General features: G+C 41.4%; 1 protein-coding gene across 7 annotated transcripts; it reads left to right on the top strand.

The window, feature by feature from the left end:
- Positions 1 to 1,617: 1,617 nt before the first annotated feature.
- Positions 1,618 to 18,889, top strand: LOC311098981 (uncharacterized protein). Of its 7 annotated transcripts, none has more exons than XM_084139557.1 (18): positions 1,669 to 1,887; positions 5,422 to 5,499; positions 5,623 to 5,688; positions 5,843 to 5,896; positions 6,519 to 6,604; positions 6,814 to 6,981; positions 10,989 to 11,054; positions 11,465 to 11,545; positions 11,633 to 11,692; positions 14,949 to 15,029; positions 15,147 to 15,200; positions 15,278 to 15,394; positions 15,724 to 15,783; positions 15,975 to 16,037; positions 16,731 to 16,805; positions 16,960 to 17,002; positions 17,093 to 17,144; positions 17,286 to 18,889. In XM_084139557.1, the coding sequence occupies exons 6-18, from the start codon at positions 6,979 to 6,981 to the stop codon at positions 18,259 to 18,261; spliced, it is 1,731 nt and encodes a 576-aa protein (XP_083995683.1). In that variant the 5' UTR covers positions 1,669 to 1,887; positions 5,422 to 5,499; positions 5,623 to 5,688; positions 5,843 to 5,896; positions 6,519 to 6,604; positions 6,814 to 6,978; the 3' UTR covers positions 18,262 to 18,889. The 7 variants fall into 7 exon arrangements, with proteins under 7 accessions (XP_083995682.1, XP_083995679.1, XP_083995681.1 ...); XM_084139559.1 differs by having other exon boundaries at positions 1,872 to 1,969; XM_084139556.1 differs by lacking the exon at positions 6,519 to 6,604 and having other exon boundaries at positions 1,618 to 1,887.
- The last annotated feature ends 8,393 nt before the right edge of the window (positions 18,890 to 27,282 follow it).

Genomic DNA, 27,282 nt, shown 5'->3' with positions numbered 1-27,282 from the left:
CTGCAGTGCCCTATCTTCATCCGACCACCCCCTAAAATGAGCTAACAGTTCAAACTGAGCATGAAAAGCTTCCCAATCCACCTTACCGGAATACTTCGGGGTCTTAACGGATACGGACGCAGCCGGGAACTGGGCGCCGCCATGTTTGTTTACATCCTGAGCCCCAGATTCCTCGTCCCGCCGCGTCGACGTCACCCCTTCGGTCCGCCCACCAGAATCCTCGCGAAACACAGTCGACGAAGCACTCATGCCCGCTTCAGCCGCCATCACTCTAACGTCCTCCCTCAAGCGGCCTCTGGGCTCCGATGCCCTGGCGATCTCCTCAGCCAGAACCCCGACGTCCATGCACACGCACCTCCTTGGCCATAATCGTCCCCTACCTCCACCTTCACTTTCGGATCCCCTCGAAGCATCTTCAACCCCCGTTCTCACCTACGGTAGCTAGCCACAGAAGTCAGCTAGCTAGCTGGCTAACTTTTATCAACGTTTTTACTTCTGACACCAATGTAATGACCTGACTAGATCATAAAAGAACAACTGTCCAGACAGAGGATTGAGTTTACGAATGGACGGTTTATTAAACCAACTTTACACAGGCTACTGTTTGGCCGTAGCCCACGCCAAATAAATGAAAGATAACCCACAAGCCAATCGTGACCTTCTCTTGTGAAGCCCAGACGTAAAGAGTGAGAACAAAGGCTAAACCTGGTCTTAACTTCCAATGCTCCATCCCCCTGCCCAACCCCCCTCCACGCCACTCCGCCAACCGCCAGGATGCCCGGCATCAGAACATTACAGGCATTCCCGTGATTGGCAGATAGCAGGTTGATTGACATGTCGGACCCCGCGAACACTGGGTACTGGTAGGTACAACACAACCATCTACTAGCCTAACACATAACACACAGCTGTCTGTGCGGGTCGCTACAGTTTGGTCATTTATTCCAATAAATGTCAGAATTCCCAAAAAATATGTGTATGAAGCTAGCTACATTTTGTACGCTCCTCACTACGAGACTAAGGCAATTTGCCAACGCTAAAATCAATGTCATCTATGTCTTTTGTCTGACATGCCGAAAATGCAGCCATGCAAATTTGACACTTCGCGGAGTATGACAGGTGACTACAGTTTACATTGAATTGTGGGTCATATCAACCCCACAAGTGATCAAAGTTCTTCACTCGCTCCCTCAAGCTAAATCGAGTCCCAAGGGGACAACATTAGTGAATTGGACATCCACTTAAGATGGCAATCAAACTTCATCCGGTTGCGACAGGGATTCCACCAAGGGAAAGTGGCTAGCGCGAGGGCTGAGGGCTGAGGGGGTAAAAATATCCTGTTTGGACTGCAGCCATGGTCGCTTAATACGCTGTGGGTTAAAAAGGTGGATTTTGTAGCCTTCATTGCAACTGTTATCAACTGTATGGCAATAATATCGAAGATGTTGGACATCATTGTGGCTGCAGCTGAAAAGTATTTGGGACTTCAGGAGTTCACAGCGGAAGATCTACAAGGGGTATTGGCAATGGAAGATGTGCCCCCCCCCCTCCTCCTCCCCTCCCGCACAGTAGGTGGCAGCAATACATGTTTTTGGGTGTACTCTGCCAATAAACCTTAAAGAAGAAGAATATGGAACCAAACATAGTTATTATTACATATGTGGCATAACATACTGTAGCTAGTGTTACAGCCTAGAGAGTTAGGGTCAACAACTAGTAAAGAATCAAGCCAATTGGTAGTCTAATAAACTGACTTCAGCGTGAGTCCAAACCGACGAACAACTATTCCGCACAGCCTACATTTCAGCAACCACAGCAACTTCTTTCACAATCGAAAAAGGCTGTCAAACCATATATTGCTTCTAGATCACAGACAAACAACCGCCGGTAAGCAGTCGTAATGGTGTGAGTGTTGTTACTGTTTTTCAGTGATGTTTTGATCTGTGGTGTCCGCCACAATGTGTTATTGGTAAGTAGGAAAACAATGGTGTACATTTTTAACTGACTATAAATTGCTCCTTTATAATGAGAGATAGTTAACACTTGTGTTGACAGGATCGGAAAGGGCAATGCCTTTGTGGATTTGGAGTGCGAGGGAGAAGTCATGGTTAGCCCACCATAGCCCAATAATGGACGAAAGGAGCCAAAAGTTACTCCTTATTGTCAAAGGACATTACATGTTCTGTTTAAAGGCGAAATGGCTCTGGAAGCCAAACCCGCTAAAACTCCATCTAAATGTAAATCGATTCTCAATTGCCTTACGGTTCTATGAACATAAATCCCTCGACTTTCATATCACATCAAAATTATTTCACAAATGCAAAATACACACTTACTGTACATGATTGATTGATATGATTTATTTAAGTGTCATACATATATATCGTGCCCATCCCACATGGGCTTATTTTCCTTGTATTCAAAACAAAATTTTACAAATTCTAACAATCATGGCAAGTACAGCTACCATCTAGCCACACTACACATCGTTTTAAAACAGTTGCAGCCGACAGTATTTTTCAGTGACAACACGTTTGTGGCGTCAGTCTTCCGTTTACACACAGGTGTTCAGAGACGCAGATAGCTAATTAGCACAGGTAGTCAACTCTGTCGTCATTGTTCTGTGTAATTGCGGGCTATTCTTTGGGTGCTGAAACCAGTGTTTTTTATATAGAAACTAAATGTTATGTGATGTCGGAGCTCCAGTAGTCGCCTCTCAACTCCATCCTAAATAGTTGAGTTTAATCATCTACTTCTCTGGGGACTTTTGTTAAGATTCCCGAGGCCTGCTCTAAAGGGTAACGAGCATCGCATACGGCTTTGGATACATAAGGAATGTATCCTTCATATCGGCGATATTACGACATCTTTTAGGTTAGAGTTTCCACACAGCCGTATCTTCATGTTACAGCGCTTGTTAACAGAAGACGGTGGCAGCCACCTGTGCTGATTCGCTATCTAGCTTGCTCCGATCACACGTGTAAGCATACAGTGCATTAGTTAAGTATTCAGACCCCTTGACCTTTTCCACATTTAGCCTTATTCTAAAATGGATAAGTTCTCATCCACACACAATAGGCCATAATGATGAAGCAAAAACAGGTTTAGACATTTTTGCAAATTTATAAAAATAAAAACGTATTGCATAGGTATTCAGACCCTTTACTCAGTACTTTGTTGAAGTATCTTTGGCAGCGATTACAGCCTCGAGTCTTCTTGGGTATGATGCTACAAGCTTGGCACACCTGTATTTGCGTACTTTCTCCCATTCTTCTCTGCAGATCCTCAAGCTCTGTCAGGTTGGATGGGCAGCTTCACTGCACAGCTATTTTCAGGCCTCTCCAGAGATGTTCGATCGGGTTCAAGTCCGGGCTCTGGCTGGGCCACTCAAGTACAGGCAGAGACTTATCCCGAAGCCACTCCTGCATTGTCTTGGCTGTGTGCTTAGGGTCGTTGTCCTGTTGGAAGGTGAACCTTTACACCAGTCAGGTCCTGAGCAGGTTTTCATGAAGGATCTCTCTGTACTTTGCTCTTTTCATCATTCCCTCGAGCCTGACTAGTTTCCCAGTCCCTGCCACTGTAAAAAAATTCACCACAGCATGATGCAGTCACCACCATGCTTCACCGTAGGGATGGTGCCAGGTTTCCTCCAGACGTGACACTTGGTCAAAGCGTTCAATCTTGATTTCATCAGACCAGAGAATCTTGTTTCTCATGGTCTGAGAGTCCTTTAGGTGCCTTTTTGCAAACTCAGAGCAGGCTGTCATGAGCCTTTTACTGAGGAGTGGCTTCTGTCTGGCCACTCTACCATAAAGGCCTGATTAGTGGAGTGCTGCAGAGATGGTTGTCCTTCTGGAAGTTTCTCCCATCTCCACAGAGGAACTCTGGAGCTCTGTGAGAGTAACCATCAGGTTCTTGGTCACCTCCCTGACCAAGGCCCTTCTCCCCCGATTGCTCAGTTTGGCCGTGCGGCCAGCTCTAGGAAGAGTCTTGGTGATTCCAAAATTCTTCCATTTAAGAATGATGGAGACCACTGTGTTCTTGGGGACCTTCAATGCTGCAGAATATTTTGGGACCCTTCCCCAGATCTGTGCCTCGACACAAACTGAGCTCTACGGACAATTCCTTCAGCCTCATGGCTTGGTTTTTGTTCTGACATGCACTGTCAACTGTGGGACCTTAAATAGACAGGTGTGTGCCTTTCCAAATCATGTCCAATCAATTAAATTTACCACAGGTGGACTCCAATCAGGTTGTAGAAACATCTCAAGGATGATTAATGCAAACAGGATACACCTGCACTCAATTTCGAGTCTCATGGCAAAGGGTCTGAATACTTATGTAAGTAGGGTATGTTTTTTTATTTGTAATACATTTGCAAAAATTTATAAAAACCTGTTTTCACTTTGTCATTATTAATTTCAAAATAAGGCTGTAACGTAACAAAATGTGGAAAAAGTCAAGGGGTCTGAATACTTCCTGAATGCACTGTAACTGGGGAGGAAGTGCAGTTCGTCAACCGGAGGCACACACAGCATATGGATCTGTGCAAAACTGCTACGGGGTGGCAGGTAGCTTAGTGGGTAAGAGCGTTGTGCCAGTAACCGAAAGGTCGCTGGTTCTAATCCCCGAGCCGACTAGGTGAAAAATCTGTCGATGTGCCCTTAAGCAAGGCACTTAACCCTAATTGCTCATGTAAGTCGCTCTGGATAAGAGCGTCTGCTAAGTGACTAAAATGTAAAAATGCTACAGTAAGTGTATATTTTTATTTGAAAGATTCTTTCTCGCTGTTATTAATATGAAAGTTAAGGGGCATATCATCATATTTTCGGAAAACTGCTTCGCAAGCTATGATTGACGCGTTTTTCTAAACCATAAAACATAGCGTCGGAATTGCAGTTCACACTGAGCCAACTGTGGGCAAGGGTTTTTCGAGAGTAAAATTATGGCGAAACTTAAACTTTTTAATAGCATAATTCTATTCTAATCTGAGTAGCCTACATATTGAAGCGACCAACCCAACACCTAGCGACCTCTTCAAGGGGTTAACTGTTGTTTGCTTGACTGTCGCTGGTCCTGGGTTTGAGTCCTGATCGGGGCTACCCCGCGAATTCTCTACACTGGTGTCGGAAGTGGGATGGCGTTGGTTTTCGTTAATCCAAGAACCATGACCATTGACCAATCCTTCTGTATTTTTCTCAAATCCACAATGAGCAGCCTAGTGTAGAAAGAGGGCAGTGCTGTTATGTGACATAATGTATATTTCTACTCTCCCCACTCTTTACCAGGAAAAATAAGGAAAATTCAGTGGGATGTTGAAAATATCCTCTAAACCAGCAGAATGCTCGGCACCTGTGCAGGTGATAGTGCTGTTAATATTTCTACTTTTTTTAATGAAATTGATGGCATCTTTAATTGCAGGAAAAGGAGATGTCTGAAAACACGTCAGGATCAAAGGAGAATCTAACCTCTTCTGAAAAACACTCTAAAACCAAAGAGGTAAGCATTTTGGTAGAATTTCTTGCTGTACTCGTTATTCATCAATATGGAATTTCAACTCAGAATGTTACTTACCTTTTAACTGGTAACTCTATAACACGTGTCTCTTTCTTTGTGTTTCAGGATAACCTATCTATACACAGTGATCTGTCAGCTAGCAGTGACCGTCTCTCAGACAAACCTCAAAAGGTGAGGCTGGTGTTACACAATGCAACTGGCATCCAATTTGTTTTGCATGCAACTAGGTTGCATTTGGATTGCTTCGTATCACACCCCCAGCAAATAATAAGCAACTCTTAATTTCTGTCTTTTTTATGTGTCTTTTTATGTCTTTATCTGTCAGAACAAACTGGTTGGAGCAATGAACAAGCTGAATCCTTTTAAATCAACTCCCAAAGTAAGACATCATAGCTGTTGTACTAGCCAATGAGATTACACTAATAAGATCCCTTACAGAAAAAACACATAATTTCACATGCGGAAAATCACATGATTTCATGTGAAATTTCAATTCAAATGTCATCACGTGAAATTCATGTGGTTTTTCCGTAAGGGATGCTTATTTTCTTTCATTATCATTATTATATGATAGTTTGAACTATGAAGATACAGTAATTAAATTATAAGGATGTTTTTGACTGATAGTTTGAATTGAATATGGTGGCAACATCTACAGCCCGAGAACGAACATATATACTGAACAAAAATATAAATGCAACATGCAACATTTTCTAAGATTTTACTGAGTTACTGTTCAGATAAGGAAATCAGTAAATTGAAATAAATAAATTAGGCCCTAATCTATAGATTTCACATGACTGGGAATACAGATATGCATCTGTTGGTCACAGATACCTTAAAAATAAAAGTAGGGGCGTGGATCAGAAAACCAGTCAGTATCTGGCGTGACCACCATTTGCCTCATGCAGCGCAACACATCTCCTTCGCATAGGGTTAATCAGGCTGTTGATTGTGCCCTGTGGAATGTTGTCCCACTCCACTTCAATGACTGTGCAAAGTTGCTGGATATTGGCGGGAACTGGAACACGCTGTCATACACGTCGATCCAGAGCATCCGAAACATGCTCAATGGGTGACATATCTGGTGAGTATGCAGGCCATGGAAGAGCTGGGACATTTTCAGCTTCCAGAAATTATCATGCTGAAATTATCATGCTGAAATAATAACCTCAATGAAACATGAGGTGATGGCGGCGGATGAATTGCACGACAATGGGACTCAGGATCTCGTCATGGTACTTCTGTGCGTTCAAATTGCCATCAATAAAATGCAATTGTTTTCGTTGTCTATAGCTTATGCCTGCCCATACCATAGCCCCACCGCCACCATGGGGTACTCTGTTCACAACGTTGACATCAGCAAACTGCTCGCCCACACGACGCCATACACATGGTGTGCGGTTGTGAGGCCGGATGGAGATACTGCTAAATTCTCTAAAATGACGTTGGAGGTGGCTTATGGTAAGGAAATTAACAAATTATTTGGCAACAGCTCTGAAGGACAATCCTGCAGTCAGCATGCCAATTGCATGCTCCCTCCAAAACTTGAGACATCTGTGGCATTGTGTTGTGTGACAAAACTGCACATTTTAGAGTGACCTTTTATTGTCCCCAGCACAAGGTGCACCTGTGTAATGATCAAGCTGTTTAATCAGCTTCTTGATATGCCACACCTGTCAGGTGGATGGATTATCTTGGCAAAGGAGGAATGCTCACAAATAGGGATTTAAACCAATTTGTGCACAACATTTGAGAGAAATAAGCTTTTTGTGCATATGAAAAATTTCTGGTATCTTTTTTTATTTCAGCTCACGAAACATGGGACCAACACTTTACATGTTGTGTTAATTTTTTTGTTCAGTATATTATTTATATATACATTGGTCCCATGTTTATATATACAGTTCATTCAGAAAGTATTCACACCCCTTGACTTTTTCCACATTTTGTTGTGTTACAGCCTGAATTTAAAATGGATTAAATTTAGAGTTTTTGTCACTGGCTAACACACAATACCCCATAATGTCAAAGTGGAATTATGTTTTTACAAGTTAATTAAAATGAAAAGCTGAAATGTCTCTAGTCAATAAGGATTCAACCCCGTTGTAATGGCAAGCCTAAATAAGTTCAGGAGTAAAAATGTGCTAAACAGGTCACATAATAAGTTGCAAGGACTCACTCTGTGTGCAATAATAGTGTTTAACATAATTTTTGAATGTCAACCTCATCTCTACACCCCACACATACAATTATATGTAAGGCCCCTCAGTCAAGCAGTGAATTTCAAACACAGATTCAACCACAAAGACCAGGAAGGTTTTCCAATGCCTCGCAAAGAAGGGCACCTATTGGAAGTTTACATACACTTAGGTTGGAGATATGTTTTTCAACCACTCCACAAAATTCTTGTTATCAAACTATCGTTTTGGCAAGTCGGTTAGAACATCTACTTTGTGCATGACACAAGAAATGTTTCCAACAATTGTTTACAGACAGATTATTTCACTTATAATTCACTGTATCACAATTCCAGTGGGTCAGAAGTTTACATACACTAAGTTGACTGTGCCTTTAAACAGCTTGGAAAATTCCAGAAAATGATGTCATGGCTTTAGAAGCTTCTGATAGGCTAATTGACATCATTTGAGTCAATTGGAGGTGTACCTGTGGATGTATTTCAAGGCCTACCTTCAAACTCAGTGCCTCTTTGCTTGACATCATGGGAAAATCAAAAGAAATCAGCCAAGACCTCAGAATCTTTTTTGTAGACCTCCACAAGTCTAGTTCATCCTTGGGAGCAATTTCCAAACGCCTGAAGGTACCACGTTCATCTGTACAAACAATAGTACGCAAGTATAAACACCATGGGACCACGCAGCCGTCATACTGCTGAGGAAGGAGACGCGTTCTGTCTCCTAGAGATGAACATACTTTGGTGCCAAAAGTGCAAATCAATCCCAGAACAACAGCAAAGGACCTTGTGAAGATGCTGGATGAAACAGGTACAAAATTATCTATATCCACAGTAAAACGAGTCCTATATCGACATAACCTGAAAGGCCGCTCAGCAAGGAAGAAGCCACTGCTCCAAAACCGCCATAAAAAAGCCAGACTACGGTTTGCAACTGAACATGGGGACAAAGATCGTACTTTTTGGAGAAATGTCCTGTGGTCTGATGAAACAAAAATAGAACTGTTTGGCCATAATTACCATCGTTATGTTTGGAGGAAAAAGGGGGCTGCTTGCAAGCCGAAGAACATCATCCCAACCGTGAAGCACGAGGGTGGCAGCATCATGCTGTGGGGGTGCTTTGCTGCAGGAGGAACTGGTGCCCTTCACAAAATAGATGGCATCATGAGGAAGGAAAATTATGTGGATATATTGAAGCAACATCTCAAGACATCAGTCAGGAAGTTAAAGCTTGGTCGCAAATGGGTCTTCCAAATGGACAACGACCCCAAGCATACTTCCAAAGTTGTGGCAAAATGGCTTAAGGACAACAAAGTCAAGGTATTGGAGTGGCCATCACAAAGCCCTGACCTCAATCCTATAGTACATTTGTGGGCAGAACTGAAAAAGTGTGTGCGAGCAAGGAGGCCTACAAACCTGACTCAGTTACACCAGCTCTGTCAGGAGGAATGGGCCAGAATTTACCCAACTTATTGTGGGAAGCTTGTGGAAGGCTACCCGAAACGTTTGACCCAAGTTAAACAATTTAAAGGCAATGCTACCAAATACTAATTGAGTGTATGTAAACTTCTGACCCACTGGGAATGTGATGAAAGAAATAAAAGCTGAAATAAATAATTCTCTCTACTATTATTCTGACATTTCACATTCTTAAAATAAAGTGGTGATCCTAACTGACCTAAGACAGGGAATTTTTACTAGGATTAAATGTCAGGAATTGTGAAAAACTGAGTTTAAATATATTTGGCTAAGGAGTATGTAAACTTCCGACTTCAACTGTAGATGGGTAAAAATAAAAATAGCAGATACTGAATATCACTTTGAGCATTGTGAAGTTATTAATTACACTTTGGATGGTGTATCAACAAACCCAGTCACTACAAAGATACAGGCTTCCTTCCTAACTCAGTTCCCATATAAGAAGGAAACCGCTCAGGGATTTCATCATGAGGCCAACAATTACAGAGTTTAATGGCTGTGATGGGAGAAGACTGAGGATGGATCAACAACATTGTAGTTACTCCACAATACTAACCTAATTGACAGAGTGAAAAGAAGGCAGCCTGTACAGAATACAAATATTTCAAAACATGTATGCTGTTTGCAATGAGGCACTAAAGTAATACTGCAAAAAAATTTGTCAAAGCAATTAACTTTTTGTCCTGAATACAAAGTCTTATGTTTGGGGCAAATGAAATACAACACATTACTGAGTACCGCTCTCCATATTTTCAAGCATAGTGGTGGCTACATCATGTTATGGGTATGCTTGTAATTGTTAAGGACTGGGGAGTTTTTAAGGATAAAAAAATTAATGGAATGGAGCTAAGCACAGGCAAAGTCCTAGATTAAAACCTGGTTCAGTCTGCTTTCCACCAGACACGGAGATAAATTAACTTTTCAGCAGGATAATAACCTAAAACACAAGGCCAAATCTACACTGCACTGGAGTTGCTTACCAAGAAAACGGTGAATATTCCAGTGGCAGAGTTACAGTTTTTACTTAAATCTGCTTGAAAAACTATGGCAAGACTAAAATTGTTGTCTAGCAATGATCAACCACCAATTTGACAGAGCTTGAAGAATTTTGAAAAGAATAATGGGCAAATATTGTACAATCCAGGTGTGCAAAGCTCTTAGAGACTTACCCAGAAAGATTCACAGCTGTAATCACTGCCAAATGTGATTCTAACATGGATTGACTCAGGGGTGTGAATACTTATGTAAATGAGATATTTCTGTATTTCATTTTCAAGAAATTAGCAAACATTTCTAAAAACATGTTTTCACTTTGTCATGATGGGGTTTTGTGTGTAGATGGGTGAGGAAAACATTTTTTAAATCCATTTTGAATTTAGGCTGTAACACAACAAATTGTGGAGTAAGTCAAGCGGTATGAATACTTTCTGAAGGCACTGTAAATAAGGAACCAGGATCAGGCAGCTTTTCTGCCACCACAGAAAAGCTGCCCAGCCACAAACATTCCTTCCTATGCATGGCCCTGTTCATCTGTGACTGTTCCTGTTTCATTGTGTAATTCAAGTCGTACTGCATTTCATTACATGCCATTTATTTCTGTCAGAATTTCCATGGAGCCATATCAAAACTGAATCCATTCCACTCTTTAATTACAGTAAAGATTCCAATTAATATAATTAACATTGTTGGTGGTGGTGCTTGTAGCGATGATTATGATGATTGTGAAATGCAGAGATGTGTTAATGAATATGGTGAAAAGGATGATCCCTTTAAAATAACAATGACTTTCATTGTTCAGAAGGGCACTGAAGATTCAAAGTTACTTGGGGACAAGGAGAGGCAGGAGGAGGAAAAGCCAAAAACAGTGAGTTTGTTACATAATTTATACCACACACACATGCACACACACACACACACACGTTCTACTATCCTTGCGGGGACCTAAAATACATGACCATTCAAAATCTTATTTACCCTACACCTAACCACTAACCATAATTCTAATTCTAAACCTAAACCTAACCCCTAAGCTGAAAATAGCCTTTGTGATTGTGGGAAATGTCCCCACGAGAGATAATTTTCCTTGTTTTACTACCCTTGTGGGGAGGATAGAAAAACAAGACCACATACACAATCAAAGTTGCTTCTCTCTTTCGAAAGTCCCCTCTCTTCCTTGTCTCCACCTCTTCCTAAAGTTCCCACCAGCCTTTGCTTCTCTCTAACTCCCACAAAGTCACAGGAACATAACAGTGAGTGACTGAGTGTCCTTGTCAGGTCAAAAGCAATCTGATCCAGAGAGAGAGGAAGGAGAGAACTGAAACACAGCTGGCATTTCCTCCCAGACCCACTGAAGAGGTAGGCAAATGGCTCAAAATGCTCCTCCTTACCGTATGTGTCATTTTTAATATATCTCTGCTTAGGTTGTCTCTCACCATTCCACAGGAGCTGAAGGGTACAGCCTTACATGACAGACTGAAGAAGAGGGAGACGGACGACAATCAGGTACGGTTTACACCAGTCGTGTTCATTTCTGGATGTGTGTTATCTACAGTGGGGTCTGAATTTAGTCAAAGATCATACCCCCAAGACATGCTAACCTCTCACTATTACCATTAACGGGGAGGTTAGCATGTCTTGGGGGTATGATCTTTGACCCTCTAACTTTCTCACTCATCATTATTCACGATTAATTCAGGATTATCCAAAATCATGGTAGCATCCACAATAGGGCTGTCCCCGACAAAAATAAATAAATAAAATGTGTCGACAGAAAGTCGTCTGTTCTTTTGACCAATCGATTGGTAGACATTTTTTTACATTTATTTTTCCATATATAAACATTTACACTACCGTTCAAAAGTTTGGGGTCACTTAGAAATGTCCTTGTTTTCAAAAGAAAAGCAATTTTTTTGTCCATTAAAATAACATCAAATTGATCAGAAATACAGTATATACATTGTTAATGTTGTAAATGGCTATTGTAGCTGGAAACGGCAGATTTTTAATGGAATATCTACATAGGCGTACAGAGGCCCATTCTCAGCAACCATCAGTCCTGTGTTCCAATTGAACGTTGTGTTTGCTAATCGAAGTTTATCATTTTAAAAGGCTAATTGATCATTAGAAAACCCTTATGCAATTATGTTAGCACAGCTGAAAACTGTTTTGCTGATTAAAGAAGCAATAAGCCTTCTTGAGACTAGTTGAGTATCTGGAGCATCAGCAATTGTGGGTTCAATTACAGGCTCAAAATGGCCAGAAACAAATAACTTTCTTCTGAAACCCGTCAGTCTATTATTGTTCTGAGAAATGAAGGCTATTCCATGCAAGAAATTGCCAAGAAACTGAAGATCTCGTAAAATGCTGTGTACTGTTCCCTTCATAGAACAGCGCAAACTGGCTCTAACCAGAATAGAAAGAGGAGTGGGAGGCCCCGGTGCACAACTGAGCAAGAGGACAAATACATTAGAATGTCTAGTTTGAGAAACAGGCGCCTCACAGGTCCTCAACTGGCAGCTTCATTAAATAGTACCCGCAAAACACAAGTCTCAACGTCAACAGTGAAGAGGCGACTCTGGGATGCTGAACTTTTGGCAGAGTTGCAAAGAAAAAGCCATATCTCAGACTGCCCATCTTAATATTTTCTTTTTATTGGCCAGTCTGAGATATGGCTTTTTCTTTGCAACTCTGCCTAGAAGGTCAGCATCCCAGAGTCGCCTCTTCACTGTTGACATTGAGACTGGTGTTTTGCTGATGCTCCAGATACTCAACTAGTCTCAAGAAGGCCAGTTTTATTGCTTCTTTAATCAGCACAACAGTTTTCAGCTGTGCTAACATAATTGCAAAAGGGTTTTCTAATGATCAATTAGCCTTTTAAAATGATAAACTTAGATTAGCAAACACAACGTGCCATTGGAACACAGGACTGATGGTTGCTGATAATGGGCCTCTGTACGCCTATGTAGATATTCCATAAAAAATCTGCCATTTCCATGTACAATAGCCATTTACAACATTAACAATGTCTACACTGTATTTCTGATCAATTTGACAAAGAAATTGCTTTTCTTTCGAAAAGAAGGAAATTTGTAAGTGACCCCAAACTTTTGAACGGTAGTGTATGTGTTTAATAAAATCAACTATATGCATTGAGCTTACCTGATGCTTTAAGCTTACTGTTTGATTAAATATAACACAAATTACTCAAGAGGGAGCCAGAGAACTAGATAATCAACAAAAAAAGTAACCTGACCCAACCATTCTCCTCCCTCTCCTGCTGGCTTTCGCAGATTCTGCCATTACTCTCCTGGAGTTGCCGGTAATAGGCTAAATGAGGAGACGGCAACCTTTCTCATGTGGAATGCCAATTTATCTTACCATTTCTACCGACCTGTGTGCCAGTTATGGTTTTCATATGTACATTTTTGTGGAACAGTTTCATTTATAATAACGTCTTCATATTTCAAAATCCTTCTCATGTGATTAATCAAAATTAGATTCAAATCTAAATGAAAATGATACAAACCTATGTAAAAAATAGCCTACATAAAGCCAACAAATAAAAACATTATTTAGAAAATATCCTGATAAAAATAAATATCCTATAAATCACATTGGCTACACATGGCCTGTTTGCAACGAACTTGAAACATTGTATCAACTATTAACTTTGGTCTTGCCCGAAGCTTGTGCTAGCCAACTTGCAACATTGTATAAAATATTCTGGGCCCTCAGAGTTTCCGTGCCAGTGAGCTCGGGACAGACACAGCTGTAGGCTATTTGCGCAAGGGATAAAAAGCAGTGCTTGACTTGGGCAGGAGCTCACCGGAGCTGAGTACCGACATCTCACATTTTCTACTGCTTGAGCTCCTGTTCCTTTTATAGAATATTAGCTCAAAAGTATTGTGGAGCTCCAGTACTTAAACAGTACCAGCACCCAAAATGAGTACTGGAACCTATTTCAGTCCAAGTCAAGCACTGATAAAAAGTAAATCAGGTAGGCCTATTTGATGACGTTTCAACTGGATCAGAGCATGACATTTTTCCCTTTCACGCTGAGTGGTTATCGAAAGGGAGAGAGCTGGAAAGATTTTTAAAATACATTGAGGAATTATTGTCATTCTCAATGGATGTAAAAACAGACTTCATTTGCTTGCTGTTTGAGGTGAAGAAAACATTACTTTGAGAAGCTCTACAGCTCATTAGTGGTGGTGCATTAAGCCTGAAAATAGCTGTGCAGCGACACACCCCATCCAACCTGACAGAGCTTGAGCGGATCTGCAGAGAAGAATGGGAGAAACACCCCAAATACAGGTGTGCCAAGCTTGTAGCGACACACCCAAGAAGACTCATGGCTATAATCGCTGCCAAAGGTACTTCAACAAAGTACTGAATACTTTATGTAAATCTGATATTTCAGTTATTTATTTTTAATGAATTTACAAACAATTCTAAACCTGTTTTTGCTTTTGTCATTATGGGGTATTGTGTGTTGATGGATGAGGGGGAAAAAAACATTTAATCCATTTTAGAACAAGGCTGTAACGTAACAATGTGGAAAAAGTCAAGGGGTCTAAATACTTTCCGAATGCACTGTTGCTCAGTATTTTAATTGTTTATTTTATACAGTCATTGTTGCTCATCTTTATCAAGGATGTCAATAATGTCGGACCCGTCTGTATATGCAGCGTACCGGTGTCTCTGTTTAATAAATGCACAATTGAGATAGTGACTGTATTTGTCCTTCTGGCTAATTCAGGCTAACCGTAATATGATCCCGAGCGAGAGGAAGGGGAAAACTGCTGTAACTCCAGTGGTTCCTCCCAGACCCACAGAAGAGGTAGGCTAGGATGATTCTGACTGATCAGGATTCATAATCATGTCTAAATGATCTGTATCTATCAGTTATCCTGTGTCATGGTGGCTCATATAGCAGGATTTTGTCTTATGTTTCCAGGAGATGAACAGACTAGCCAGACGTGGTCAGCAAAAACCTAAAAAATACAATCCGGTAAGCACACGCACACACACATGCACATACACACACACACACACACACTCACTCCTTATCTGTAATTTATTTTCTAGGACCAATCTGACGATCAATGCCTTAAAGAGGGTGAATCTCTCTTCCCGGTGGAAAAAGAGGAGGAAGAGGACAAGGACAGAGAGGAGGCCAAGGTTAACCCTACAGATAGCACAGCAGTAAGAGTTTGTTTTCATCATATTTTCTACATCCCCTAGACCTGGGCCTGTATCCACAAAGCCTCTCGGAGTAGGAGTGCTGATCTAGGATCAGGTTTGGTTTTTAGATCGTAATTAATATGATTATATGGACAGGTGGGGTCCTGATCCTAGATCAGCACTCCTACTCTGAGTCGCTTTAGGAATATGGACACAGTGCTCCATCCTTGCTGTGGCCATGCAAATATCTTTCCAGATTTTCTCACAATGTTTCTAAAAGTCACTATGAGGTAACTAAATGAACACTTCCCTTTACGTTAACGTATTAATTTGTATTCTGTTGTTCTTAGGCCAAGGTGAAAATACCCACGAGACACAATCCGTTCATGCCACGTGGTGCTGGAGGCAAGGTAACATTCAAACCTCTATTTTCATGCACTTATCTGTTGATCTCCCATTGTGTACATTACCGTTCCCTTCCTCCAGGTGTTAACTATAGTTTGTGTGGGGGTTTACAATATACATGTTATGGTTCCGTTGTGGGATAACTAGATAGTACTGTAGTGTAAAAGTTGTTATATTTGACTTGTGTCTGTTTCAGGGTAAAGCCATGCAGAAGAAGAGTGAACCCCAGCAGGGAGTTACAGGCAGTGACTCAACAGAGGTAGCTCTGCACCCTGACTCTCCTACTAACACTGTTCTACCACATACCGGTACTGTTGTAATGGATAACTACTGTACAACCATCACGCCTGAGTTATTTTTTGTGTGTATCCTACGGCTTGACTGCCCAAGCTGACAGACTGAAAAGTGTCCCAGCATTGCAAAATGGCCGTCACATTAGATGACTAGCTCTTTTTTTCTAGGTCACCAGAAAGATTTTCCCACAGGGTATTCTCTGACTCCCAACTAAGAAAATGATGGTCAGGTGGTGTTTTTTTCTCTCTTCTGTTCTTTTTTTCTTTCTCTACCTATCAAACACCCAGCCACACACCACCTCGCCCCTTCCTTTGCATTGCGAATTAGATTAGATTGCTATTTGCCTAAACTTGTTCCCCTACTTCCTGTATCTTTGAACCCAGGAAGATTTTAGATCCTCCACTTCTGCAAAACAGCAGAGAACGGAACTGAAATCTAAAATCGCAACTTGAAATCTGAAACTGACCACATATGTTCTCATTTCTGGCTTGTGAATCTGATCTCTTTTTGAATAATTGTCTCCATATCTTTGTTGCTCACTACAATGTTGCTACTCTGGCATGACAAACATTGGTTTGCCAAGACATATTCTAAATATCTTTAGTGTGTAGAATGTATACATAACAACATGTAATTTATCACCCCCGCCCTCTCTCAGAACAAAGATGGAAATAAATCATTATTCGACCAATTGGAGGTATTCCGTATTAATCCAGCTGAGCCAGAGAATCAGGTTGGTTTCTGTAAACAATGTTAATAATATCTGTGCTCTTAAATACCCACAGACTTTTCACACTTGGTTTCCTCTCACTAACTGCCATGGAGTTGTGCATTTGATTGAAATAGATTTTTGATTGAAAGCTGACTTAGGAAGATGTGTCTCTCAGCAGAATATGGATGGCCTGATGGAGTGGTGGAGCACAGTGGAGCGTGAGTCCAACACGCACACATACACACAGTACTGGCATAGGGGTATTCCTTAGACTTGATCCAAATGATGCCCTTTCTCTTTTGCTGCAGAGTGGGAAGACATGCCTCAAGAGGATGACATGACTGAAAAAGAGGAGGCCAAGTAAGTGATTCTACAGTTGGGTGTTACCTTATGTGCATGCACCTGTATAGAACAGCCATGTTCTAAAGCTGGTAATTGGGTAATTCATACTATAGTTAGTAAGCATGGATAATACTAATTCATCTAAACTTGTTTTTTCAGGGTGTTTGCAGTGACAGCTGAGAAGGTGCAGAAAGGTATCCGTGTGTTCAACAAGCTGTTCTCAGAGCGTGCAGAGAGCCTGTGGCAGCACGTCATTGACCTTAACAGCATTGCAGACGCCCTCGACTGTTTCAACAAGAAGACCAAGATCGCTCAAATCACTGGCGGCTCCACCAGCGCTGTAGGAGGCGTATGTACCATTGTAGGCCTCGCCCTGGCCCCCGTCACTTTCGGAACCTCCCTGATTGTCACGGCAGTGGGGCTGGGAGTAGCCACGGCGGGCGGCCTCACCACGGCTGGAGCCGGAATCTCCAACACGGTCAACAACTCCATGGACCGCAAGAAGGTGGAGGCCATCGTGACGGACTACCAGGAAAAGATGAACGACATCAACAAGTGCATGCTGTTCATCAAGCAGGGGATTGAGAGCCTGCGCAGGTTCGACCTGCTGAAGATGAAGAAGCATGCGTACAACCGCGACTTCCCGGGTCTCAACAACATCTACGAGGATGGCGCCATGGCTGGGAAGGCCATCCTCATTAACGCCAATGAGATGATGCGTGTGGTGCAGATCGCCAACGTGGCGGGCAGCACCGCAGCCAGAGCTGTCCAGATTGCCAGCATGGCCACCGGAGTGCTCACTGGCCTCTTTGTGGGCATGGACATCTATTTTGTGGCCAAGGACTCCAAGGAGCTGAAGAAGGGAGCCAAGTCAGAGTTTGCTGCCAAGATCAGGGAGGTGGCGACCCAGCTGCATGATGGACTGGTGGAGCTCAATGGCATACGGGTTGAGCTGCAGTCCTCAGATCCAGGCAACACCAATGAGACCAACACCCCAGACACAGATAATACCAATTATAGCAAAAAACTGGACGTCTCTGATGACTATACTGACAACTATAAAACCTCTGACAACAAAAGCATTGTTGATAACAGCAATACTTCAGATAACAGCCATCAGACCAGAAAATCCTAAACTGTATTTCCAACCCATCTCAACAACGACACATCCTGTCAGCATTAACACTACTAGGAGCAACGTTGAGGCTCTGATTCCTAAGTCTCTCTTTGATAGCACAAGCACCCATGCCTGAAACTGTTTCTTTTTTACAGACTGCAAAGATAGAAACAGATGACATCTCCAGTCATCACTGGCTTGGGTTAAGAACTGTTATTAAAATAAGTATTTTGTACGACAAGATCATGTCCGCATTTTCCGTTGTGTTGCCCCAAAGAGTTGTATTGTTGTTGTGTGCATTGTGCCTGTCTTGACAATATTATATACAGTACTTTATGAAAAGTAAGGGTTGTAAGTTAAAGCTGTTTGTTCATGGGGGCAGGAAATAGTTCACAGATGCAAATGATAGAATTATGTTTATTTTTTACAAATACAAATACATTCTCATTAAGGAAGGAATCAGTCTATCTATATTTTCAAATAGAGACTAATGTAAAAAGCTAAACGTAATATTTTAAAGTTCAGCCAAATATTTTGATGGTTTAGATTTTTGATAGGATATAGATCTAGCTAGATATATATGTACAGTTGAAGTCGGAAGAAGCATACGTACAGGTTGGAGTCATTAAAACTTGTTTTTCAACCACGACACACATTTCTTGTTAACAAACTATAGTTTTGGCAAGTCGGTTAGGACATCTACTTTGTGCATGACACAAGTACTTTTTCCAACAATTGTTTACAGACAGATTATTTCACTTATAATTCACTGTATCACAATGCCACTGGGTCAGAAGTTTACATACACTAAGTTGACTGTGCCTTTAAACAGCTTGGAAAATTCCAGAAAATGATGTCATGGCTTTAGAAGCTTCTGATAGGCTAATTGACATAATTTGAGTCAATTGGAGGTGTACATGTGGATGTATTTCAAGGCCTACCTTCAAACTCAGTGCCTCTTTGCTTGACATCATGGGAAAATCAAAATAAATCAGCCAAGTCCTCAGAAAAACTAATTGTAGACCCCCACAAGTCTGATTCATCGTTGGGAGAAATTTCCAAACGCCTGAAGGTACCACGTTCATCTGTACAAACAATAGTACATTTTAGTCATTTAGCAGACGCTCTTATCCAGAGCGACTTACAGTTAGTGCATACATTTTTATTTTTTATACTGGAATCAAACCCACAACCCTGGCGTTGCAAATGCCATGCTCTACCAACTGAGCTACATCCCTGCCGGCCATTCCCTCCCCTACCCTGGACGAATTGTGCGCCGCCCCATGGGTCACCCGGTCGCGACAGAGCCTGGATTCGAACCAGGATCTCTAGTGGCACAGCTAGCACTGCGATGCAGTGCCTTAGACCACTGCGCCACTCAGGAGTACGCAAGTATAAACACCATGGAACCACGCAGCCGTCATACCGCTCAGGAAGGAGATGCGTTCTGTCTCCTAGAGATGAACTTACTTTGGTGTGAAAAGTGCAAATCAATCCCAGAACAATGGCTGAAGATGCTGGAGGAAACAGGTACAAATGTATCTATATCCACAGTAAAACAAGTCCTATATTGACATAACCTAAAAGGCAGCTCAGCAAGGAAGAAGCTACTGCTCCAAAACCACCATAAAAAAGCCAGACTACGGTTTGCAACTGAACATGGGGACAAAGATCATACTTTTTGGAGAAATGTCCTCTGGTCTGATGAAACAAAAATAGAACTGGCCATAATGACCTCGTTATGTTTGGAGGAAAAATGGGGGTGCTTGCAAGCCGAAGAACACCATCCCAACCGTGAAGCACAGGGATGGCAGCATCATGCTGTGGGGTGCTTTGCTTCAGGAGGGACTGGTGCACTTCACAAAATAGATTGCATCATGAGGAAGGAAAATTATGTGGATATATTGAAGCAACATCTCAAGACATCAGTCAGGAAGTTAAAGCTTGGTCGCAAATGGGTCTTCCAAATGGACAACGACCCCAAGCATACTTCCAAAGTTGACATTATGACATTTCACATTCTTAAAATAAAGTGGTGATCCTAACTGACCTAAAACAGGGAATTTTTACTAGGATTAAATGTCAGGAATTGTGAAAAACTGAGTTTAAATGTATTTGGCAAAGGTGTATGTAAACGTCTGACTTCAACTGTATATAGATAATGTATGTGTGTGTGGATATATACACTACCAGTCAAAAGTCTGGACACGCCTACTCATTCAAGGTTTTTTCTTTATTTTTACTATTTTCTACATTGTTGAATAATATTGAAGACATCAAAACTATGAAATAACACATATGGAATCATGTAGTAACCAAAAAAAAAGTGTTAAACAAATCAAAATATATTTTATATTTCAGATTCTTCAAATAGCCAACCTTTGCCTTGAGGACAGCTTTGCACACTGTTGGCATTCTCTCAACCAGCTTCATGAGGTAGTCACCTGGAATGCATGTCAATTAACAGGTGTGCCTTCTTAAAAGTTAATTTGTAGAATTTATTTCCTTCTTAATGCGTTTGAGCCAATCAGTTGTGTTGTGACAGGGGGGTTATACAGAAGATAGCCCTATTTGGTAAAAGACCAAGTCCATATTATGGCAAGAACAGCTCAACTAAGCAAAGAGAAACGACAGTCCATCATTACTTTAAGACGTGAAGGTCAGTCATGTCAATCGTTTATTTAAGTGCAGTCGCAAAAACCATCAAGCGCTATGATGAAACTGGCTCTCATGAGAACCGCCACAGGAAAGGAAGACCCAGAGTTACCTCTGCTGCAGAGGATTAGTTCATTAGAGTTACCAGCCTCAGAGATTTTGGGTTCCAACCGCTGTGTCTTTGTGAGACGCGGTGTGTGTGAACGGATGATCTCCATGTGTAGTTCCCACAGTAAAGCATGGAGGAGGAGGTGTATTGGTGTGGGGGTCCTTTGCTGGTGACACTGTGATTTATTTAGAATTCAAGGCACACTTAACCAGCATGGCTACCACAGCATTCTGCAACAATACGCCATCTCATCTGGTTTGGGCTTCATTTGTTTTTCAACAGGACAATGACCCAACACACCTCCAGGCTGTGTAAGGGCTAATTTACCAAGGAGGAGAGTGATGGAGTGCTGCATCAGATGACCTGGCCTCCACAATACCCCAACCTCAACCCAATTGGGATGGTTTGGGATGAGTAAGGAAAAGCAGACAAAAGGTGCTCAGTATATGTGGGAACTCCTTCAAGACTTTTGGAAAAGCTTTCCAGGTGAAGCTGGTTGAGAGAATGCCAAGCGTGTGCAAAGCTGTCATCAAGGCAAAGTGTGGCTATTTGAAGAATCTCAAATATAAAATATTTTGATTTGTTTAACACTTTTTTTGGTTACTACATGATTTCATTTGTGTTATTTCATAGTTTTGATGTCTTCACTATTATTCAATGTAGAAAATAGTAAAAATAAAGAAAACCCTTGAATGAGTAGGTGTGTCCAAACTTTTGATAGATATATATCTCTATGTGTGTATATACATGCATACATACATACACATACAGTGCATTCGGAAAGTATTCAGACTTTTTCCACATTGTTGTTACAGCCATATTCTAAAATGGATTAAATTGTTATTTTTCCCCCCTCATCAATCTACTACACACAATACCCCATAATGACAATGCAAAAACGGGGTTAAAAAAACAATTATTCAGACCCTTTACTCAGTACTTTTTTGATGCACCTATGACGCTACAAGCTTGGCACACCTGTATTTGGGAGTTTCTCCCATTCTTCTCTGCAGATCCTCTCCAGCTCTGTCAGGTTGGATATGGAGCGTCACTGCACAGGTATTTTCAGGTCTCTTCAGAGATGCTTGATCGGGTTTAAGTCGGGGCTGTGGCTGGGCCACTCAAGGACATTCAGAGACTTGTACCGAAGCCACTCCTGCGTTGTCTTGGCTGTGTGCTTAGGGTCCTTGTCCTGTTGGAAGGTGAACTTTCGCCCCAGTCTGAGGTCCTGAGCGCTCTGGACCAGGTTTTCATCAAGGATCTATTTGTACTTTGCTCCGTTCATCTTTCCCTTGATCCTGACTAGTCTCCCAGTCCCTACCGCTGAAAAACATCCCCACAGCATGATGCTGCCACCACCATACTTCACCGTAGGGATGGTGCCAGGTTTCTTCAAGGTGCCAGGTTTCTTCCAGACGTGACGCTTGGCATTCAAGCCAAAGAGTTCAATCTTGGTTTCATCAGACCAGAGAATCTTGCTTCTCATGGTCTGAGAGTCTTTAGGTGCCTTTTTGCAAACTCATAGCAGGCTGTCTTGAGCCTTTTACTGAGGAGTGGCTTCCGTCTGGCCACTCTACCATAAAGGCTTGATTAGTGGAGTGCTGCAGAGATGGTTGTCCTTCTGGAAGTTTCTCCCATCTCCACAGAGGAACTCAAAAGCTCTGTCAGCGTGACCATCGGGTTCTTGGTCACCTCCCTGACCAAGGCCCTTCTCCCCCGATTGCTCAGTTTGGCCGGGCGGCCAGCTCTAGGAAGAGTCTTGGTGGTTCCAAACGTCTTCCATATAAGAATGATGGCCACTGTTTTCTTGGGGACCTTCTATGCTGCAGAAATGTTTTGGGACCCGTCCCCAGGTCTGTGCCTCGACACAATCCTGTCTCGGAGCTCTACGGACAATTCCTTCAACCTCATGGTATGCGCTGTCAACTGTGGGACCTTATATAGACAGGTGTGTGCCTTTCCAAATCATGTCCAATCAATTAAATTTACCACAGGTGGACTCCAATCAAGTTGTAGAAACATGTCAAGGATGATGGAAACAGGATGCACCTGAGCTCAATTTCTAGTCTCATAGCAAAGGGTCTGAATACTTATGTAAACAAGGTATTTCTGTAAACAAGATTTCTAAAAACCTGTTTTTGCTTTGTCGTTATGGGGTTTTGTGTGTAGATTGCTGGGGAAATTGTTTTATTTAATACATTTTAGAATAAGGCTGTAACGTAACAATGTGGAAAAGTCAAGGGGTCTGAATACTTTCCGAAGGCACTATATATCTATGTGGGGTAGGGGTTTAGTCACTTGCTTATTGCATTGCTTCATTTTTGGCCCAGCGTCGTCCAGGGTAGGGGAGGGAATGGCCGGCAGGGATGTAGCTCAGTTGGTAGAGCATGGCGTTTGCAACGCCAGGGTTGTGGGTTCGATTCCTATGGGTGGCCAGTATGAGAAGAAAAAAAAAATGTATGCACTAACTGTAAGTCGCTCTGGATAAGAGCGTCTGCTAAATGACTAAAATGTAATGTAAATGTAAATTTTTAGGTAGGTCAGGGAATATTAGTTTATATTGAAACATTCATGTTTTTAATTAAGTCTAACTTTTATTTTAGATTAGTAATGTATGTTCTATTACTGAGTAGTGCCTTACTCATTTATATGAAGTCTTATATAAATGAAGTCTCACTTTAGGATTATTCTATTTGCCTGTCTCGGGTTGGAAAGGTCTCACAGCTGCTATGCAATTCAGTCCCTGCGTCTCCCCTGTCTCCACCTGTGTGTGGTGCTGATGCTGGATAAGTGATCTCTCACTCTCTCTCTCTTCTACTCACTGACAAAATGGAGACCCTTCTTTTCAAAGGACAGGGTCTGAGATGCTTTTTCATTTCAACTTTGGTAACAGATTTTGTTGTGCAATGTAGTATTTATCTAAAGATGTATATATGAAATGTAATAAGTTGCTAATAAACTTATAAAAGTAGGATCATACAGTTGAATTTGTTGAATTTTAATGAACAGGGTTGCAGACATTTCCCTCTTTCTGCCTCTGTTGCTGTGTCATGCCTTTGATACTGTATTTGTTTAACAAATGGCCAAACTCATTTGTCAAATTGTCCTCTATAGCAATGTTTTCTGTGGCAAGGTGGAAGGCAGTGTGTATATATATGTGTGTGTTGCACTTGAAAGGCAAAGATTGTAAAAAGATAATCAAATAAAATTTTCAAATAAAATTTTATTTATCACGTGCCGAATTCAACAGGTGAAATACTTACTTACAAGCCCTTAACCAACAATGCAGTTCAAGAAATAGAGTTAAGAACATATTTACTAAATAAACTAAAGTAACACAAGAATATTACATAACAATAACGAGGCTATATACAGGGGGTACCGAGTCAAGGTGCGGGGGTACAGGTTAGTCGAGGTAATTTGTAAAGTGACTATGCATAGATAATAAACAGCGAGTAGCAGCAGTGTAAAAAAAAATTTTTTTGCAAATCAGATTGAACAAAGCGCTAATGTTTTCAATTACGAAAAATAAAATGTAATCGAAAACTTCCAAGGAATCAGGTAGAAGTAAATGAATCCACAAATACAAATATCATTTTACATATATCTTAAATGGCTGCATTTTCATGAATTTCATCATATAATCTTGAAGGCCATTCAAAAATAGCGTGGACATGATCCAGGAAGTAGGCGGGACTTTAATAACGTTATTCAAGAGACGGAAGAGGAAGCAAGACATCCCACTCCATAATTTTTTCTGCTTCATACGCCACGTTCATAATAACTGGGAACTTGGAAAACAAACGAGCTCCGACTGGGGGAAATCGTTTTGAACGGTCTTCCAACTCGGATATTTGGGCCTCTTTCTAGAGCTCCGACTTTCCGATCTGAAGATGATTTGACCTCGTATTTTTCCGAGTTCCCAGTTGTTCTGAACGCGAAAATATACAGTCCATTAACTAATATGAGTAGACGACCCAGTTGCTATCGCATTGGTGTTTATGGTAGAGCCACCCATTAAGTAGACCGTAACGTTTACATTTTTGACAATGTAAACGCCATGAGTAAGATTTATTTGATAGCCTATATCCCTAGTAAGCTTGGTCCAAAAACAATTCTACCCCTGTAAGGCCCTATAGGCTTTATGTAGTCTGTAGAGGTGTTAGCAAATATTTTTGCCTTCTGATAGATAAAAAATTCACATTGGTTGTGTAGTGTAGAAGGCTACTTTACTAGCCAGCTTCTACCCAACTTGAAAATCAACTAATCATTGTGTAGAGTAGACCATTCAATCAGTTCCTCCAGCATCCAGCAGATATATGTGGTCCTCTGTAGCTCAGCTGGTAGAGCACGGCGCTTGTAACGCCAAGGTAGTGGGTTCGATCCCCGGGACCACCCATACACAAAAAAATGTATGCACGCATGACTGTAAGTCGCTTTGGATAAAAGCGTCTGCTAAATGGCATATTATTATGTTGGGTTCTATTTTTCTCATAATTGGATCTGTATGTGATGAATAACTTAGAAGGAATGCATTAATGAGAAGCATAGGTTTGTACTATACTGATATAAATTGTTTCACATAACAGGCTGTGATTCATGTAAGGAACGTTAGGGGGTAGGTCAGATAAGACTTCTCTTTCTTTGTTGTCTGTGAAACCGTCCTTGAACGTAGGTACATAGAGTACAGATTGGAAGGGTGTCTTTTGGGTGCTGACTCTACAGGTTATTATGATAGCAACTTATGCCTGGGAACGGTGGAGCGCCAAGGGGTGGAGCGCCAAGGGGTTGGGACTAACCCGTGCGCCAACGGATTGGCTGAGTAAAGTCTAAACCACACTCAGTCCTTTACTCTGATTGGCCAACAGAAGAGGTGGGAACTCTCTGTCAGAGTATTTGAGAAAGAACCTGTAAACAATGGTTTAGTTCTCTGAGTGCCCTGCGTGGTATTTCAGCGGACCCGTATATACGAACCTTCATACTTATCATACATACATTTTGCATATAATAAATTAAGCTTGGATTGAAGATCTCTTGATTCTTATTCCAATACCAGATTTGAATTACGCAATTTCTAACAATTGGTGACCCCGATGTGATCTGGTAGCGGAACTTCGCTGGGATTCATCCAGCCTATTGGACATCGCTGTCGTCGAACTGTGTGTTTCACAAAGTGCCCGGGCTTCTAAAAACACAGGTAAGCAGACACCTATTGTTTATATAACTAAAGTTCTGCATATTGGCTTTATCCAAATTAATTTTTTGAAGCACCTGTTTGATGTAAGTGAACCCTATTGTACTATAAATAACGATCACAGTATACTACTTCGATTTCATAATATACTATGCAAATGTTTGATAATTGTGATGGTTAAACCCATGGGAGTGCGAGCTATGACTGAGGCTCATAGGAGGTACTTTAAAATAGATTAGACAGTGCGACGCTATGACTAAGGCTCATAGGAGGTACTTTAAAATAGATTAGACAGTGCGAGCTATGACTAGAGGCTCATAGGGGGTACTTTAAAATAGATTAGACAGTGCGAGCTATGACTGAGAGACTCATAGGAGGTACTTTAAAAGTTAGACAGTGCGAGTGTTGTTGTATGCATGAGAGTGTGAATGATAAACCTGTATACCCTGATAGAAAACTAATTGGGAATTAAAACGTCTGTGGCTGTCCAAACTGTATAATTTGGGGATAACTGTTGGGTTTGTGGTTGCTTAAACCATATAACCCGTTAATAACAATTAGGAACATAAAGCTAAAGTGATGAATGACTAGTGTGACTGAACTGAAACGTTTGAGCTGATATGATTGAACTGTGGCGTTTGATGTTTGACCCTGCAAAATACTGGTTAAACAATTAGACTGAAATAATTCGGTTTATCGTTGAAATATAAATATGCACCAACTTTAACTAATTAGGTGGGAATGATTTGATTTAAATAAATAGACTAAAGTACTTTAAATAACGGCAGAATATTGGGAACACTAAAACGAAAAACAGCTCTTCAAAAGAGCCTACTCCCACCGAACACTGGAGAGAGAGTTGCGAGGGGAGGGGCTGGAGAGAGCGAAAGTGTGGCTTTTGGAGCCAGGAAAGACTGGGAGTTGGCTGGGAACACCACGGGGTGATTATTTGAGAGGTGCCTGTGGGTTTCTGACGAGGGATATTCTAAACTTGCTCACCCGAACGTAGACGAACGTCATGGGTGGGAAAGTAGAGAATATTTACATTTTCATTTTTGGTAATTTGGCAGACGCTCTTGTC

The sequence above is a fragment of the Coregonus lavaretus genome, assembly GCF_964263955.1.
Source record: "Coregonus lavaretus genome assembly, chromosome: 23".
Classification (NCBI taxonomy): domain Eukaryota; kingdom Metazoa; phylum Chordata; class Actinopteri; order Salmoniformes; family Salmonidae; genus Coregonus; species Coregonus lavaretus.
Note: the sequence above shows the minus strand (reverse complement) of the source record. Positions and strands in the feature narration are given on the sequence as shown.

What these genes read in the sequence shown, in the direction of transcription:
- LOC311098981 (XM_084139553.1), top strand. Translation starts at nt 5,431, where the DNA reads ATGTCTGAAAACACGTCAGGATCAAAGGAGAATCTAACCTCTTCTGAA. An exon ending in AACACTCTAAAACCAAAGAG is followed by an intron (nt 5,500 to 5,622) that starts GTAAGCATTTTG and finishes TTTGTGTTTCAG; the next exon opens with GATAACCTATCTATACACAG. An exon ending in CTCCCAGACCCACAGAAGAG is followed by an intron (nt 15,030 to 15,146) that starts GTAGGCTAGGAT and finishes TTATGTTTCCAG; the next exon opens with GAGATGAACAGACTAGCCAG.